The sequence below is a fragment of the Schistocerca piceifrons genome, chromosome 3 (genome assembly GCF_021461385.2).
Source record: "Schistocerca piceifrons isolate TAMUIC-IGC-003096 chromosome 3, iqSchPice1.1, whole genome shotgun sequence".
Lineage (NCBI taxonomy): Eukaryota > Metazoa > Arthropoda > Insecta > Orthoptera > Acrididae > Schistocerca > Schistocerca piceifrons.
The window spans coordinates 133694969-133710170 of record NC_060140.1 but is presented as its reverse complement, the minus strand read 5'-3'; the positions used below and the strand labels follow the sequence as shown (position 1 = coordinate 133710170).

At 38.8% G+C, this 15202-nt stretch overlaps 1 protein-coding gene across 1 annotated transcript; it reads left to right on the top strand.

Annotated features, from left to right (window-relative positions):
• Positions 1 to 7210: 7210 nt before the first annotated feature.
• Positions 7211 to 14454, top strand: LOC124787915 (mitoferrin-1). The gene is made up of 4 exons (XM_047254902.1): positions 7211 to 7678; positions 7841 to 8063; positions 8148 to 8204; positions 10959 to 14454. Exons 1-4 carry the CDS (start codon positions 7562 to 7564, stop codon positions 11660 to 11662), a joined length of 1101 nt encoding a protein of 366 aa, XP_047110858.1. The 5' UTR covers positions 7211 to 7561; the 3' UTR covers positions 11663 to 14454.
• Positions 14455 to 15202: the final 748 nt, after the last annotated feature.

Sequence of the window (15202 nt, the reverse complement as noted above, 5' to 3'; positions counted from 1 at the left end):
CAATAGAAAACCCCGCCAAATGTGAAGTGCGTGCTGTCATAAGGTTTTTTACAGCCAAAGGATATTCTGCAGCAGCTATTCATCGTGAGCTTTGTGCCGTGTACGGACCAAGAGTTATGAGTGAAGCAGTTGTCCGTGAATGGGTACGTTTATTTAAAAGTGGACGAGAAAACGTTCATGATGAAGAGAGGAGTGGTAGACCATCATTGGTGACTGACGAACTCGTTCAGACAGTTGATGCAAAAGTTCGTGAAAATCGACGTTTCTCAATGTCGGAGTTGTCTACTGGTTTTCCACAGATTTCTAAGACTCTCTTGTACGAGATAGTGACAGCAAGATTGGGTTACCGTAAGTTCTGTGCACGATGGGTGCCCAAAATTCTTACCGACCACCACAAAACTCAAAGAATGGCCTCTGCATTAGACTTTCTGTCACGTTATGAGGACGCAGGAGAACCATTGTTAAACAGAATCGTGACCGGTGACGAAACCTGGATTAAGTACGTGAACCCTGAGACAAAAGAACAATCAAAGATGTGGGCACATTCAAATTCGCCTACCAAACCAAGAAAAGCCTCGCAAGATTTTTCTGCCAGAAAACTGATGGCAACGGTGTTTTGGGATGCCAAAGGGGTGTTGTTGGTTGAATTCATGGAACGTGGTACGACCATTAATCAAGACGTGTACTGTGAAACAATAAAAAAGTTACGACGGGCTATACAGAACAAACGCCGTGGTATGCTGACTTCCGGTATCGTTTTTTTGCACGATAACGCCCGTCCTCACTCTGCTCGCAGAACAACGGCCCTTCTTGAGTCCTTCAAGTGGGACGTTATCAACCATCCACCTTACAGCCCAGACCTGGCGCCAAGTAATTATCACCTCTTCATGAATTTGAAGAAATGGCTCGGGTCACAGCGGTTTGATGACGACGAAGAGCTCAAAGATGCGGTCACAGGCTGGCTCCAGGCACAAGCGGGTGATTTTTATGCAGAAGGAATTTCAAAGCTTGTGAAGAGATATGATAAGTGCCTCAATCGCTATGGAAACTATGTAGAAAAATAGTGCAAAGATGTAGTTGTAAGATGTATATATTAAAATATTTTTATTTAACTTGGTGTATTTTTTTAAATCAACCGGAGGTTACTTTCTGAACGGCCCTCGTAATTACTTAATTTGGTATCACAGGCGGTACAATAAGAGAAGGGGGGTGACATGGAAAACCACTTAATAGAACAATAGGTTAAGGGCCAAACATTAGGTTCAGATGCCTAGAGTACAGTGCCAAACATTAGGTTATGCAACATGTTTGTCCCATGTAATTATTTCTTACAAGGCCTACATGTTTCCAAACAGCAGAGAATGATGGGCAAGAGAAATCCAACCCCCACAAATTGAATTTTTTATAAATAAACAATATACCCTTGAATTTCCTGTTATGAGATCCTTCCTCTCCTCCACCAGACCGCCATCTTGGATTACGTCACAGAAGGGATAACAGCACCATCTTGTGGCAGTACAGTGTACTATAGTCTATTCACCAAGAACTGGGACGAAACATAAACAGTGTCACGTGAACGACTACGCTCGTTTTCAGAGAAAGCATTCGATGTTCACGTGATACGTAGGGGTACGGAAAATCCTTGGCGCACGCTTTGCAGATGGCGGCGTTTGGCTGGCTGCCGAGCTGTCACAACGGACCGTGAGAAACCTGGGCAACAATGTATGACATAAATTTAACAATAATGTTAAACTGAGTTCATTCTGTCGAAGCAGATTTATTTTCATTCAGGTTGCTAACAAAACGCTCCATTCAATCACAGTGAATTGTTAATTTTAATAACAATACCAGGACAAAACAAGGTTCACTCTGTCGAACTTGAACTGATATCATTGAGGTTTATAACAAACCGCTGCTCTCTCTCCTCTACAATGCAGTCTAATTTCCACATTTGAGTTTCCACTTTTTCCACGTCATGGAGGACGGACTTGTTCCAATTCTCTGCAGTCACTGTTCTTACTGCTTCTTCTAGCAGTACTTTAACTTCAGTCATTTTGTGTGTTTTGTTTTTCACTGCAACATATCCTTCGATTCTGGCCCACACTAACTCGATGACGTTTAATTCACAGTGGTACGGAGGAATTCTGAGAACAGTTTTCCCTGCAGTCTTCGCCATTTCATCTATTGCGTATTCGTTGTGCGCTATTTTGTGATTTTTAACTACATCTAAAAGTTCTTTCTTCAACATACCGTCTTCGAAATCGATGTTTTTAGATATTAGCCACTCTTATATTTCATGCTTAATTGGAATTCGCATTGGGAACTTTTTCTTTTCTCCAAGAATGGTACGGCGCATTATAAAGAACAATAACTGCATTTTCCTGAAGCCGGGGAAGAACATCTTGATACCACTTCTCGAAGGTTTCGGCGCACATCTCCTCATGATAATCTCCACTTCTCTTGGATTCGAAAGTCCACAAACATCCTTCAACGAAACCTGCTTTGCTGCCAATGTGTGCGATAATCTGATGTTTCCCTTTACCTGATGGGCCCTTGCTTCCGGTGGATAATCCAGACAGAAACGCTTGTTTTGAGGAATTTATAGAGTCATCTACCCAGATGTAACTTCGGGTATGTCCTGCGTTCACCCACGTCTCGTCCAAATAGTAAATGGGTCTGCCTTCATCTCTCAACTGTTTAATGGTTCGAATATAACGCTGCCTCCATAACACCCACTAACGAGCACACTCTGTCTATTAGCACGCTATTGCGCCCACGCCGGACATATTTGAAATTCATTTCTCTCAATAACTTATAAAATGTAGTTCCAAAATTGCCCAGATCTGGTTCTTTGTTCATGACTGTAAGCACTTTGTCAATTGTTGGCAATCCGTTACGAAAAAAAATTCGTGTACTTTCCTTCGTATCGCATTTCTATCGAAGTCATCAACACTTTCAGAAAGTTTCTGTCGTAATTTTCCTTTCTTGGGACACTTCAAAGAGTGTGTGGCCTTGTACTCACTTGTCACACAATACACGGAAGAACGTCCAACACCTGTAGCTGCAGCTGTTTTCGAAACAATGTCACTCATCGACTGCTCTGGATGTTACAGTTCCGTTTTATACACATTAAGCACCATGTGCTTCTCAGAAGAACTTAGTCATTTCTTCTTTGCTCGCTTCTTTGAGGGATTCAGAACTGACATTGACCTTGCACGCTGAATCTGTGGATGACATAATGAGGACAGCCATATGTGATGCTAACGAAATAAGTGGATATATAAATTAAGAAACCATGCGATGCTATTGGATGCGCACATAAACAGTGAATGCTCAGCGTGGCTACAAACACATATACTTACTCTAATAATCAACAACTAGTCTTTCAAGTGTCTTTACAGATGAACTTAAGGTATCCTGAAATCGCCGCTGTACAACACCCACTAACGAGCTCACTCCTGCAACTGAGACGGCCACACTGACCAAGCGCCGCACGTGAGAACCACACAATGCATCGCTCATAAAGGACAACCGGTTGCACCCATCGCATTCGAACAAACTACAAAATTAAATTCAAACCTTTCTGAAACTTTTCTCACTTACACGGCCACAAAAAAATTTTAAGAGGAAAATTTTGTCGCTTACTATATTTCGGATGATGATTTGGTAAAAGTTCTGCATCAAACGTGAGTTTTTAATTTATTACTTCGCTATTACTGACTATATTGGGCAGAAAATTTGAAGACGTCATCAACATATAGCACTGAAGGCAATTATAGAAGTATTTTGCTGTGCAACTCACAGTTTAGGAAATATGGCATGATAAATATAGAGTAACGCGAAAAAACTACTTTTCCTGAAAGCTTAAATATTTCTCTTTTTCAGTGACAATAAATTTTAATGTAATGTAAAAAAAGGTGTCGGAAGGTAGTTCTCGGATCACTTTATCATGTTCAGGTGCCAAATTGTAAAAAACACGACTTTCATTTTTTAATTTCTGACGCCCCTGCCTTATACACCCCTCGACGTCACGCGCCTTGCCGTGTTTACAGTATGTCTCTTGTTTCGCTGAATGGAGTACAGGTCAGTTGAACTCTGGACCTTGTGGTGAACACACTTGATGGCAGTACTGCCACTAATTGTTTAAATAAAGACTGAAAATAAAGACTTATGTCCAGTGCAGGCCAAGTCCTTTTCCATCCATTTCCTAGGATGAGGTGGTGGTCAGATGACTTAGGTTAGTAGAGGCAGCCAAGTGCCCTTTTTTCCCGCCATTTTCTTAAGTTAGTGGAGGTAGCTCTGGTAATGTTGCATTGTCCTGATGCAATTTTAACTTCTGCCATTTTCTGGGGAAGGGGAGGGGATGGGGAGGGGATTTTCTAGAGGAGGAGAGGTTAATTAAGTGTTCAATTTAATTAAATAGTCAATCAAATTGATAAGAGTGAAAGGGGCTATTCCAATAACTCCTACCTGAAAGTGTGCCTGTAACAGGGAGGGGGGAGGGGAGAGGGAGGGGGTGGGGAAACAATACGTTAAGTGCATGTCAATCAAAACGAAGGATAAGGATCCTTTTAGCAGAATAATTGCTAAAGGAGCTGTCAGTCAAAGGAGAACAATAGGTTAAGTACCTGGCTATCAAAGGAGAACAATAGGTTTGTCCCTGTGTGCATACCTGCCTCTGAATTGGGCAACCTGCACTAACAAAAGGCGCTCATGTCCTTGTTGCTCCACTACTCTTTGCTACCTCAGAGATGCCGTGTCCCATCACTCGTGCGTCGACTATAACACCATGTTCAGACTCACTTAAACGTTGATAACCTGCCTTTGTAGCAGCAGTAACCGATCTAACAACTTCGCCAGACACTTGTTGTCTTATGTAGGCATTGCCAACTGCAGCACCGGGTTCTACCTGTTTACATATCTCTGTATTTTAATATGCATGCCTATACCAGTTTCTTTGGCGCTCAGTGTATAAAGCGAATAATCAAAAACCTATGACAGTTATACTATCCAGATTTTCATGGAGATTGAATGTAAAGAAGTGGCACTCTCCTATCAGCTAAATTACTTCTTTCCTTCTATAGAACTTACTGTCTCTCGAAGCACAACGATAACTGACAACTGTTTCAACCAGTAATTCTCAGCCAGAACGGTGACTGGAAGTTGGTCACTATAACACCAAAGACCACATGTTCATTACCAGTGCAGAAGGAGTTGAGACAGGCGATTGTGCTGGATTCCACAAATGTGAAATCAAATTGAACTGCGCTGCCAGTGCTAAGACTTATTCCCATTATAAGTATGACTTTTGGGCCGAGCTTTCTGCTGCAAAGACGGACTCATAAGCACCTTTGTGGGACTCCAAAATGGTGTCAGCCTCTACCGCACTGCTACGTCAAGTCGATCATGACGCCATGGCGTCCTAACCGGAATTCGGTGTGGCACTCTTGACGTCCCAGCCCGATCTGCTTCCCTCACGTATTCCCTGCCTATTCCTTGGCGCTAAAAGGTGCTGGTCGCCAATCACAAAACTACAAACCACTGCGGTTGAATCACGTGGTTTCCCGCCAACAGAGAATCCCGCCAAAAGCAGCGCTTCTTTTCCAGCCTCCAATGACAACATGAAACTCTCCCCTACTACCAAAAACGTTCATTTTAGCGCTGCAATCTTACGTCACAGATTTTTACACGAACTGCACGTTCTCCAGCCAATGTTCATAGCCTCGAATTGGATTAAGGAAATTCAGAGTGGCCCGTTTGAGGCAGGAGTCTGTTTCCTGTGGCCCTCGCTTTCAACAGGCAGCAAAAGATTCTTCAAAAGAAATGGGGAAACATGGAAAGGCGGCCCCGACTCTTCCACATAGCACCATGCTGTCCTCGACCTGGTCATTAGCCACAAGCAGTTGTTTGGGAGGACAATGCCTGGTGCCCCTGTGGGTTCCCAGTCAGTCTCACTTCTAAGAATCTTACATCACCAGCTCGCAATATTTTATCATAAAACACTAGATTAGTGTCATAAAAGCGACTGGAATTAAATTTTTTTTAACAAGTGGAAAGGTTGCGTTTTTCGTTCCGCTCGGTGTTATATGATATGGCCAAACGTATGTTGCGAATGAATGTTAGCATTTGTATCCCGTATTCCTATAGTGACAATGATGTCTGAGTCGTTTCATTGTTCCCTTTAGATGAAAATCGACACGTCTACTATCTTGCGAAGTGCAAGGACATCTTTAAACTTTTCGAATTGAAAATTTACATTCAGAAACATTTAGTCACAAATCAAGCAAATACAGCCATACTGGAGATATCACTTTAAAGAGTGCATATATGCATTTCTTATGCACTTGACACGTTCCACCTCAAATTGGTTTCCGTGAGATTGATCAATGGAACACATAACTAGCTGTATGCAAAAATAAGCATATGTCTTGGGGAGAAATCTGGAACAAGGTAAATACCAAGATGGTTGTATTTATATGTTTATGTATGTTAATAAGTTGTGCATTTTTCTCCCATGTTCTAAGCCGACAGAGAGTGCTGAGCCAGAGAAAACCAACAACAAATTAGTAATTTTTAGAAAACATTTACTTCCTTTGTCGTGCTCATCCAAAGAATTTACATGATTTTGCTCGTAGTGCTGCTGCGCGTCCCTTTTCGTCAGCATATATATTATTCGTTGCAAAACAGTAAAGTTTGATACACATTTGGTTCGAATGAGAAGCTTCGTATGAAGCTTCCATTAAATTCTTTGTGATATTTATTTCCACAATGTGTGTCCGGATGCATCTGTGGCATGTTGTTACTCTTCCGTTTCAATAGAAAATATGAATACTACAAAGCAGCTTTCTGTCAGCAAGAAAATCAACATTCAGGTCTTGGAAGTTACTCGTGTGTGAACTTTGTGTCAGTGGTGTAAGAAGGAAAGGCAATGACTTGTTTTGAAAATATTTAAAGTGCCTATCAGTGAAGAAATAGAACTGCGAAAATTTAATTCAATTAACAGTGAGGAAAATTTAGTAAGTTTCCTGGAAAATGCCGTGATTCACAACTACATTTATTATACGTTTTCAACGTAGTCTAACGCTCCAAGATGCCGCAATTTGCCGGCACGTAGTTAGTTCCCGAACCGTTTCAAAGATCATGGTGTGCAGATATTTCAGTGCGACATGTCGAAGCTCAGCAGTCAGTGTCTGCGTATTTGATTATAATTTGAGTGCTTAATATATTTAAGAGCGAGTGATAAGTATTGTAGCAGAAACATTTTCAATAATTTCCTAATACAACAGTGAATTGCAGAATGGACGATATATTTGAAAAGGCCGCTCGGAGCCTGATGTCGGTATGAGGATATGCGCAACTATATCTAGCAGGCACTGACTTCACCACGATTGCACGGAACCACTCAGAGCATACTTCTTGGTGAGGAGGAGTGGTTGTGTCGACCTGAATAGTGGTGTTGTGTCTGTGTGAGAGCGTGACAGTTATTTTGACGAAGTACAAACAGCCAAGGACAGTTCAACAGGTTCTGCAGGAGTGTTATTTATCTATAAAAAAGACTATTATGGACTTTGATGACTATGAAACACTTCCAACAAATGATGTTGCTACCCATATGACGGCGGGAGCCGTCGCTGGTGTAATGGAACATTGTGTCATGTACCCGCTCGATTCGGTAAAGGTATGAATCTAACAAGTGTGATTTGTGCGTTGTTATCGCCCAGTCGTTTAAAGAATAATTATCTTTTTTGGCTGTTACCCAAAGTTTGTAACAGTGAAATGTATTACCTATAGCACACTAAATGTAAACGTGTAATTAGAGAATGTATTTTTGTATTTGTAGACGCGGATGCAAAACCTGTCACCAACTCCAAATGCTACGTATAGAGGAATGAGTGAAACACTATTTCGCATGGTGAAACATGAAGGAGTTCTGAGACCTGTTCGAGGAATGAGTGCAGTTGTTATGGGGGCAGGACCAGCCCATGCACTATATTTTTCATCGTATGAGTATGTAAAGAAGTCTCTCACACAGGCATTACCCTTCAATAGTCACGTGGCTGTTGGTGAGTGTTACAACGCCTGTCACCATATAAAAGTGATTACTTTTGCATTTCACTGAATAACATCAATCATTCCTAAATATTTAGGTACTGCTGGAGTGGCTGCGACGCTCCTGCACGATGGTGTGATGAACCCAGCTGAAGGTGCGTAGACTTTTTAGATTGACAAGCCTTTAGTGTGTGTTTTTGTTTTGAGGGGGTGGGTGGGGTGGTAGCATTATAACAAGAGGTGTGGGTTTGTTTACAAGCGCACCCACACTACTGGAGGAGGCCGTTACAGTAATAAGATGGTTGTGTGTAAACATGACAGAAGCTGTATTTGAATCTGTATCTTAAAGGCTGCCAGAACCCTCTGCCTAGCACCTGTGTTTTACACTGTTTGAATGCAGACAATATACTGACACTAAGTTATTCTGAACCTATAAATCTGAGAGCCGAATTTCTTAGCAGTTTTTAATGGGTAGTTGTATATTGCATCATACAAATAAGTCCTTTACTAAAAAAAATACTGTAATTTTTCACAAAGTATGTGCAGAAGCAGTGCTTCATGTTATCGAATTGCAGAAACATTAGTATTCTAATGTACACGTTTGTAAATTAATTTGTCATCGATCTTAAAAATGCTGGTGTATTATCATTGACAAATACTTAGCGTAATGCATGACAGAGATTGTCGCAGTTTAATTTTATACATGCCAGGTGTATGTTATTTTGGTAGTTAAAAAAACTAGCCTGCTGCACAGATTGAATTATAAATTTAATATCAGTGAGTTTATGGCAGAACAGATATGATACTATTCTGCAAGGATGAAAATGGCTTCATTCCCTGTATTCTAAGTGACCAGAAGTGATGCCAGTTGTCATCTGTATTTTTCAGTTTTGTAACTTCAGATTATTCATACAAGTAATATCACAATGTCGGTCAATGTCACAGGTTGACTAAAAGTACATAATGCACTGTAAAAAGATAAAATGGGCTTGACAGCAATGTAACACACCAATAGTAGGAGTAAAGATAGCAAGACATTTACGACCTTCCCATGTGCAATCAGTGAATTTCTAATTCATAAAAAGTCTTTTTAATCAAGTTTTCTATTTCATTCTTTAAAGTGTCATTAATGACAGTTTGTGCTGATAAATGTGTGTTATGATAAATTCCAGATCTGTCTAGCTACACTATTTAGTTTAACAATCCATTTGTCAGTCAGGTGCTAATAACACGTATTGGTGGACCACCTCTCTTAATTTATTATTGTTGTCGGTTTTCTTTTTTGTTCAGCAAGCATCTCAGTGCAAATCATGAAGAACTTACCCAGTATATTTCATCCTATGAAACGTGCCTAATAGACTTACCATGTCACCTTAAAGCATTGTTTCATGTCTGAAGAGCAACCTCATAACGGTATGCAGTGTGCTGCCAGTGGAAATTTTTTATAGCCAGGCAATAGGATTTGTTACACATGCATGAAGTTTTCTTAAAAATAATGACTTGTGATCAATTTAGTAGGTCTTGCACAGATCTGTGGTTGGTGCCACAGTAATTTTGAATCAACTACAAATCCAGAAGTTTGACAGTCAGTGGTTTATTATGTTTGCAGAAAGTTTAGGGCATGGATACATAGTTTGTCATTGCAGATAAATATCTCTTGACATTAATAGATTAACCACATGAAGTAAAGAAATGTCATTGAAATTTAGTAAAGTGGATTCATTTAGTGTTATCAAGTGCTTGATCATACTGCTTTTGTAAAACTATTTGTGCTTCCTCTGTAAAACTCTTTTAAACAAGTTACTGAAAAAAATGGAGTGTGTTCAGGCGTGTGTATGCCATGGAAGTGTTGAATGTGCTTGTAGCAATGTAGTGTATTTACATAGAAGTGCATCATACTGTGGAGAGCAGAGCCTACTTTATACCTTTGTTTATTTCTGTGTTCCATTCATGAGTGTAGCAAGGAAGATCTGGTTGTCTAGGGAACTTACGAAAGTAGAAGCCGGCCGGAGTGGCCAAGGGGTTTTAGGCACTACAGTCTGGAACCGCACGACTGCTACGGTCGCTGGTTCGAATCCTGCCTCGGGTATGGATGTCTGTGGTGTCCTTAGGTTAGTTAGGTTTAAGTAGTTCTAAGTTCTAGGGGACTGATGATCTCAGAAGTTAAGTCCCATAGTGCTCAGAGCCATTTGAACCTTTTTTTTATGAAAGTAGAGAATCTTGGAAAAACTCATCATAGAGAAATACAATAAGTTTTTGTGTGTCAGTATGAATTTTTGTGAATTATTTTCTTCTGATCAATTCCATTGCATTTCGCAAGTGTCTTTGTTATCTACTGTCTAGAGCACGTGGTTACAGTCTTACCAAGTAATCTTGAAGTGAACCCCGGTCACTTGAGCAGCACAATAAATTAGAAGTTTAAGTGGAAATGAAGTGGTCTATTGATTAAATGTCTAAAATGGCATTACAAAAGCTTGAGAGTTAGTAAATGGCGGTTTTAGACAACACTGTAAAATTGTTGCGTGTGACAGAAGTACTTAAGGTAAAGTGGATGAGGAAAACCATCAGGTGAACTTTCTATAAGCACTTCTCTGTATTCTTGTCTGCTGAAACATGTGGAAAGGAATGAGGTGTGAATTAATTCACTCTACTTTTATTTGGTCCATTTGTTAATAATTGTATTTGTTGTTACACCATTACGCAGTATGGTGGTAGAATTGTTATATTTTAATGAAGTGCCTGTACTTAGTATGTCTCATGAATATGAAGACCTGTTTCTAATGTAATTTTTTTTTCTTTTTCATGCTCTGCTGTCAAACATCGGAACTCCGACCGCTTCGCAACGCGTCAAATACTGCACATGTAATGTACCACCTGTGCCACTATTTTGAACTGTGTTGTGTTTTCAGTTGTCAAACAAAGACTGCAAATGTACAACTCACCATATAAATCATGCCTAGATTGTATGGTAAAAGTATATCGTGCAGAAGGGCTCAGAGCATTCTACCGTTCATACACCACGCAACTGACAATGAATATCCCATTTCAGAGTATTCATTTCATTATATATGAATTTGCCCAAAGTTTAACTAACCCAGAAAGACACTACAATCCAAAAGCTCATATGCTGTCAGGAGCCTGTGCCGGTGGTGTTGCAGCAGCTGTAACGACACCACTTGATGTGTGCAAGACATTACTCAACACACAACCTGTAGCAGTGAGAGAATCGGGTTTATTTCATGCCATAAGGACAGTCTACAAGTTGGGTGGTCTGAAAGGATATTTCAGAGGAATCCAGGCAAGGGTCCTCTATCAGATGCCATCAACTGCTATCTGTTGGTCAATGTACGAGTTCTTCAAATATCTTCTCTCAAATCCTTCCACTGACCAGCTTATGACAGTGATGTCACAGCCATCAGACAGTCCAGAGATGGCATTAGTTGAAAAGCAAGTTCCAAGTGGATCCATTGCAGGAGTAGAAAGGTGGGCATGTGGTGCAACATCGTCTGTCTCCGGTGCTGGAGTGTATGGAGCGTATTCATTCAATACGGTCCATGGCTCCGATACATCTCTTCCCAAGGGAAGCTCGTATCTTGAAATTGTTCATAGTTGAACAATTTCTGTTGTGTTAATACCTAGAAGTATCAGTGTGTCAGTGATTGCAGCTGACAGTGGCCATGAAGTTGCAGTATGTACAAAACACTTTCTCTAAGGATAAGAGCAGGCTTCTGTTTTGGAATTACATACAAAAATTTCAATTCCTGTGCTACACAAGTTACTGTGTTTAAAAAGTGTTTCTCATGATAATTACTTCTAAAGTCTGAGGTAATAGAGAGAACTATTTTGTAAGAGTGGGAAAGATGGGTTGAGTGTACTGAGATGTTTATATAGTTACTGATCTGCTGTGCGGATCTCATGTGAATAATTCTTGTACATTTTCGTGTAATTTCTGCATGTTAATTGTTAACTCGATATATGAATATCAGTGACAATGTTCTTGCCAAGCCAGGTTTGAATTAGATCTGAGAAGCAAAAGAAAATGGTTGAGCTGACATGACCAAAAAAGAAAAAAAAATTAAGCTTAATTTATTTGAGAAAGCTTTGAGTACATGCACAATGTTATGGGTGAAAACGGTGTTCTTTGTTGTTTTGAAATTAGAATGTTCCTTGATTATCATAAAGTAGGAAGTACAAAGTATTTATCACACGCCATCTCCCGGGAATGTGAAAGAGATCTTTAAATTATATCCCCTTTTTTTCCATAGTAATGGGAATTGTACTCAACGAATGACTTGCCATCTTGTTTTAAATGTGATTGACTGTTCCTGAATTGTGTTATCATTTGGCATTTAATTTGTGGGAGACCAGTACACGATCCATCATGTTTTCTCAAAATACTTCTGATAGTGGCAGTGGGATTTTTAAAAAGACTGAGCCCTTCTGCAGGTTAAGTTCTGTATATTTCAGCAAACACCCAGCAGAAAATTATATATGTCGTTATTTGTGTACCTTAATGTTCTTAGAAGGTATATAATGAGCACAGTTTGCCGCATAAAGATATAAGGCAAAACTGTTATTGGTGGAAAGTGTATTGTCATAAATAAGTCATACTTATTTAGATTTGGAAGGTTAAATTAATATTGTTAAGACACAGTGAAGCAATTACACTTCCTGTTAGAAGTCGAAAACCATTGCTTGTAAGTAGGCCCTTAACAGGTTCGTCATATAGACTTTGTTTGTCTCAGAAAAATATGGCTTTGAAATACACGTCATATTATGAACTTTTTCTTCATTGGAATATTTGCGCACCATTTAGTTTTTTGTTTTGCCTGGCGTTCTGTCACTCTTTTTGATTTAATAAGTGTGCACTTTCATTTATCTTTGAAATTCTTGCAGCATGTGCTCCTCATTTGCTGACATGAGAACAACACAAAACCTAAATTTCTCCTTATGTACTTTGAGCTCAAAGATGCTGTTTCCCCAGTTTTTGTGCATGTATGAAGATTTTTCTGTTCTCTTGAACCTAGCCACATAGAGCTTGTCCTGTCAGCCCATTTTCTTTGTATTTATAGAGGTTCATCAAAACTTTCATCATTTGTTAAAATTATCCATTCACCAGATCAGTTTATATCCAGAGATTTCTTTGCAGTTTGAACTTAGCTTACTTTGACTGAATCAAATGAAATTTTAATCTGTGCAAAATTCGCTCTTCAGCAAGAATGAAATTTTCTGACATTATTTAATGGTCACTGTGTGATAGCAATGGAGAAGACTGTGCTGTCTATGCTTGTTGAAAATGAGTCATAATGTTGGTAAAATGAGTCATAAAGTTGGTAAAATATATTTATAGAATGCATAGTATTTTACGGTAATGATATAACTTCCTTATACAATGAATGCGTTTTTTCCTCTTTTTACTATTTTTGTTAGTTGTGGTGGTTGGATAATACTGAAATGCTCATCTCTATCAAGAAATACTGCATTTCCAATGTAACTGATATTCATAACACATTAATTCACTAAAAGATAAAGATGTATCAGGTTGTTAGAATTCATCTCATGTTCTGCTCAGTTGACTTTGTTAAACTGATTTGCCAGGTAAATATATGCAGAGCATTTGTACAACATAATGTTCTTATTATTTGCAGAATACCAGTTTGATGAATCTTTCAAAGTGCATATACAATTTATTTACATTATTCAGATATTCATATGACTATGCTGGTTTCAAAATTGTTTCCTGCATTGTGGGAATTTATTTTCTTGATTTGGTCTATATTTTCATATTGCTTTTGACATTCTCAAGTTCATGTTGCATGAATGAAAAAAGATAACTGATTTTCCCCACACCTTTTCCTTCCACTCCCTCAAGAACTACTAGTAACTGATGAAGAACGCAAGTGTGACTGTGATAATGTCCTTATCATTGAATGATGATATTGACTTTTAAAGGAAGTAATATCATTAAGGCAAGCACTGTCACGTAGTGTACATAAGAAACACCATCAAGCAAGTTTATAAGTGTTTTAACTCCTTGATATATTATTTACTTTTTTATTGATTTTCAGAAGGTACTGAATATTTCTGTAAAACAGGAGGTAGCATTCCTGTATTGACAAATTGATACAACAAATTCTCATTTATTCTGTTGCTTTCATTGGAGCACTGTTTGTGAGACAGGCACTGCCTATTAGTGTGTTTTTGAGATACTTAATATTAAAACAAAAATCTTATAGACTTGATTGGTATAGGCAGGCAAAAGCATGGAGTACCTGCTGATGAATTTGTGTAGTATTAAGAATAAAGAAATGAAATTAATTCTGTACTGTGATTGCTGTTAAACTGTGTAAATCTATTGTATATAAACAACTGATTTTAATTTAAATGAAAAACTTAATTTCTAAATTTGTCATTGTTTGTCATTCCTCTGTTAAATCCAGTGTTTTCACACATCAACGTAAAACATTTTTGTTTTTTGAGATTCCATTTATTTTTGTGCCAACATATCGTGAAGTTACATTCTATGTCTTCTGTAAGCGAAGCACACACAGCACTCTGGTACTGTTGATGCAAGGTTACTGAATTGTTTTCCTCTTAACCTCAATGGCAAATTTACAAGTGGGATGCTATCATCAAATGGTCCCAGCTTTACTTCACCTTCATTGTGATACTGAGTAATGTAATGTGTTGCGTTGATGCATGGTGATTCACCTTCAAATACAGATGTGGTCATGCTACATTGATTTATTATTTCCTCTTCTCAGTTGCTTATACAGGCCTACAATTGATTTGTGTTCCTCTTCAGACCAGGTCAAACACCCTATCTCTATTGGAGTAGTTGTCGATGCACACTGAAAATTATATTTTACCTAGCATTTCACTGTAACTCTGATGCTTCATAGCAGTTGTAATTATGAGTAACACTTAACTATTTTAAGGATACTATATTCAGTATTATTGAAACACCCTTATTATTTATAAATGACCAAAGGTTTCACAGGATCTTTTTCATCAAATAATTGTGTGCAAAAGAGTGAGTATTTTGCTGTGTTTGGTTAATGTCTCTAGTGACATGTACATTAATTTTGTATTTGTTTGATCAATTGTTGAAACATCGATAACAAGGGCTCCATTTTAATGGAATGATATTCAC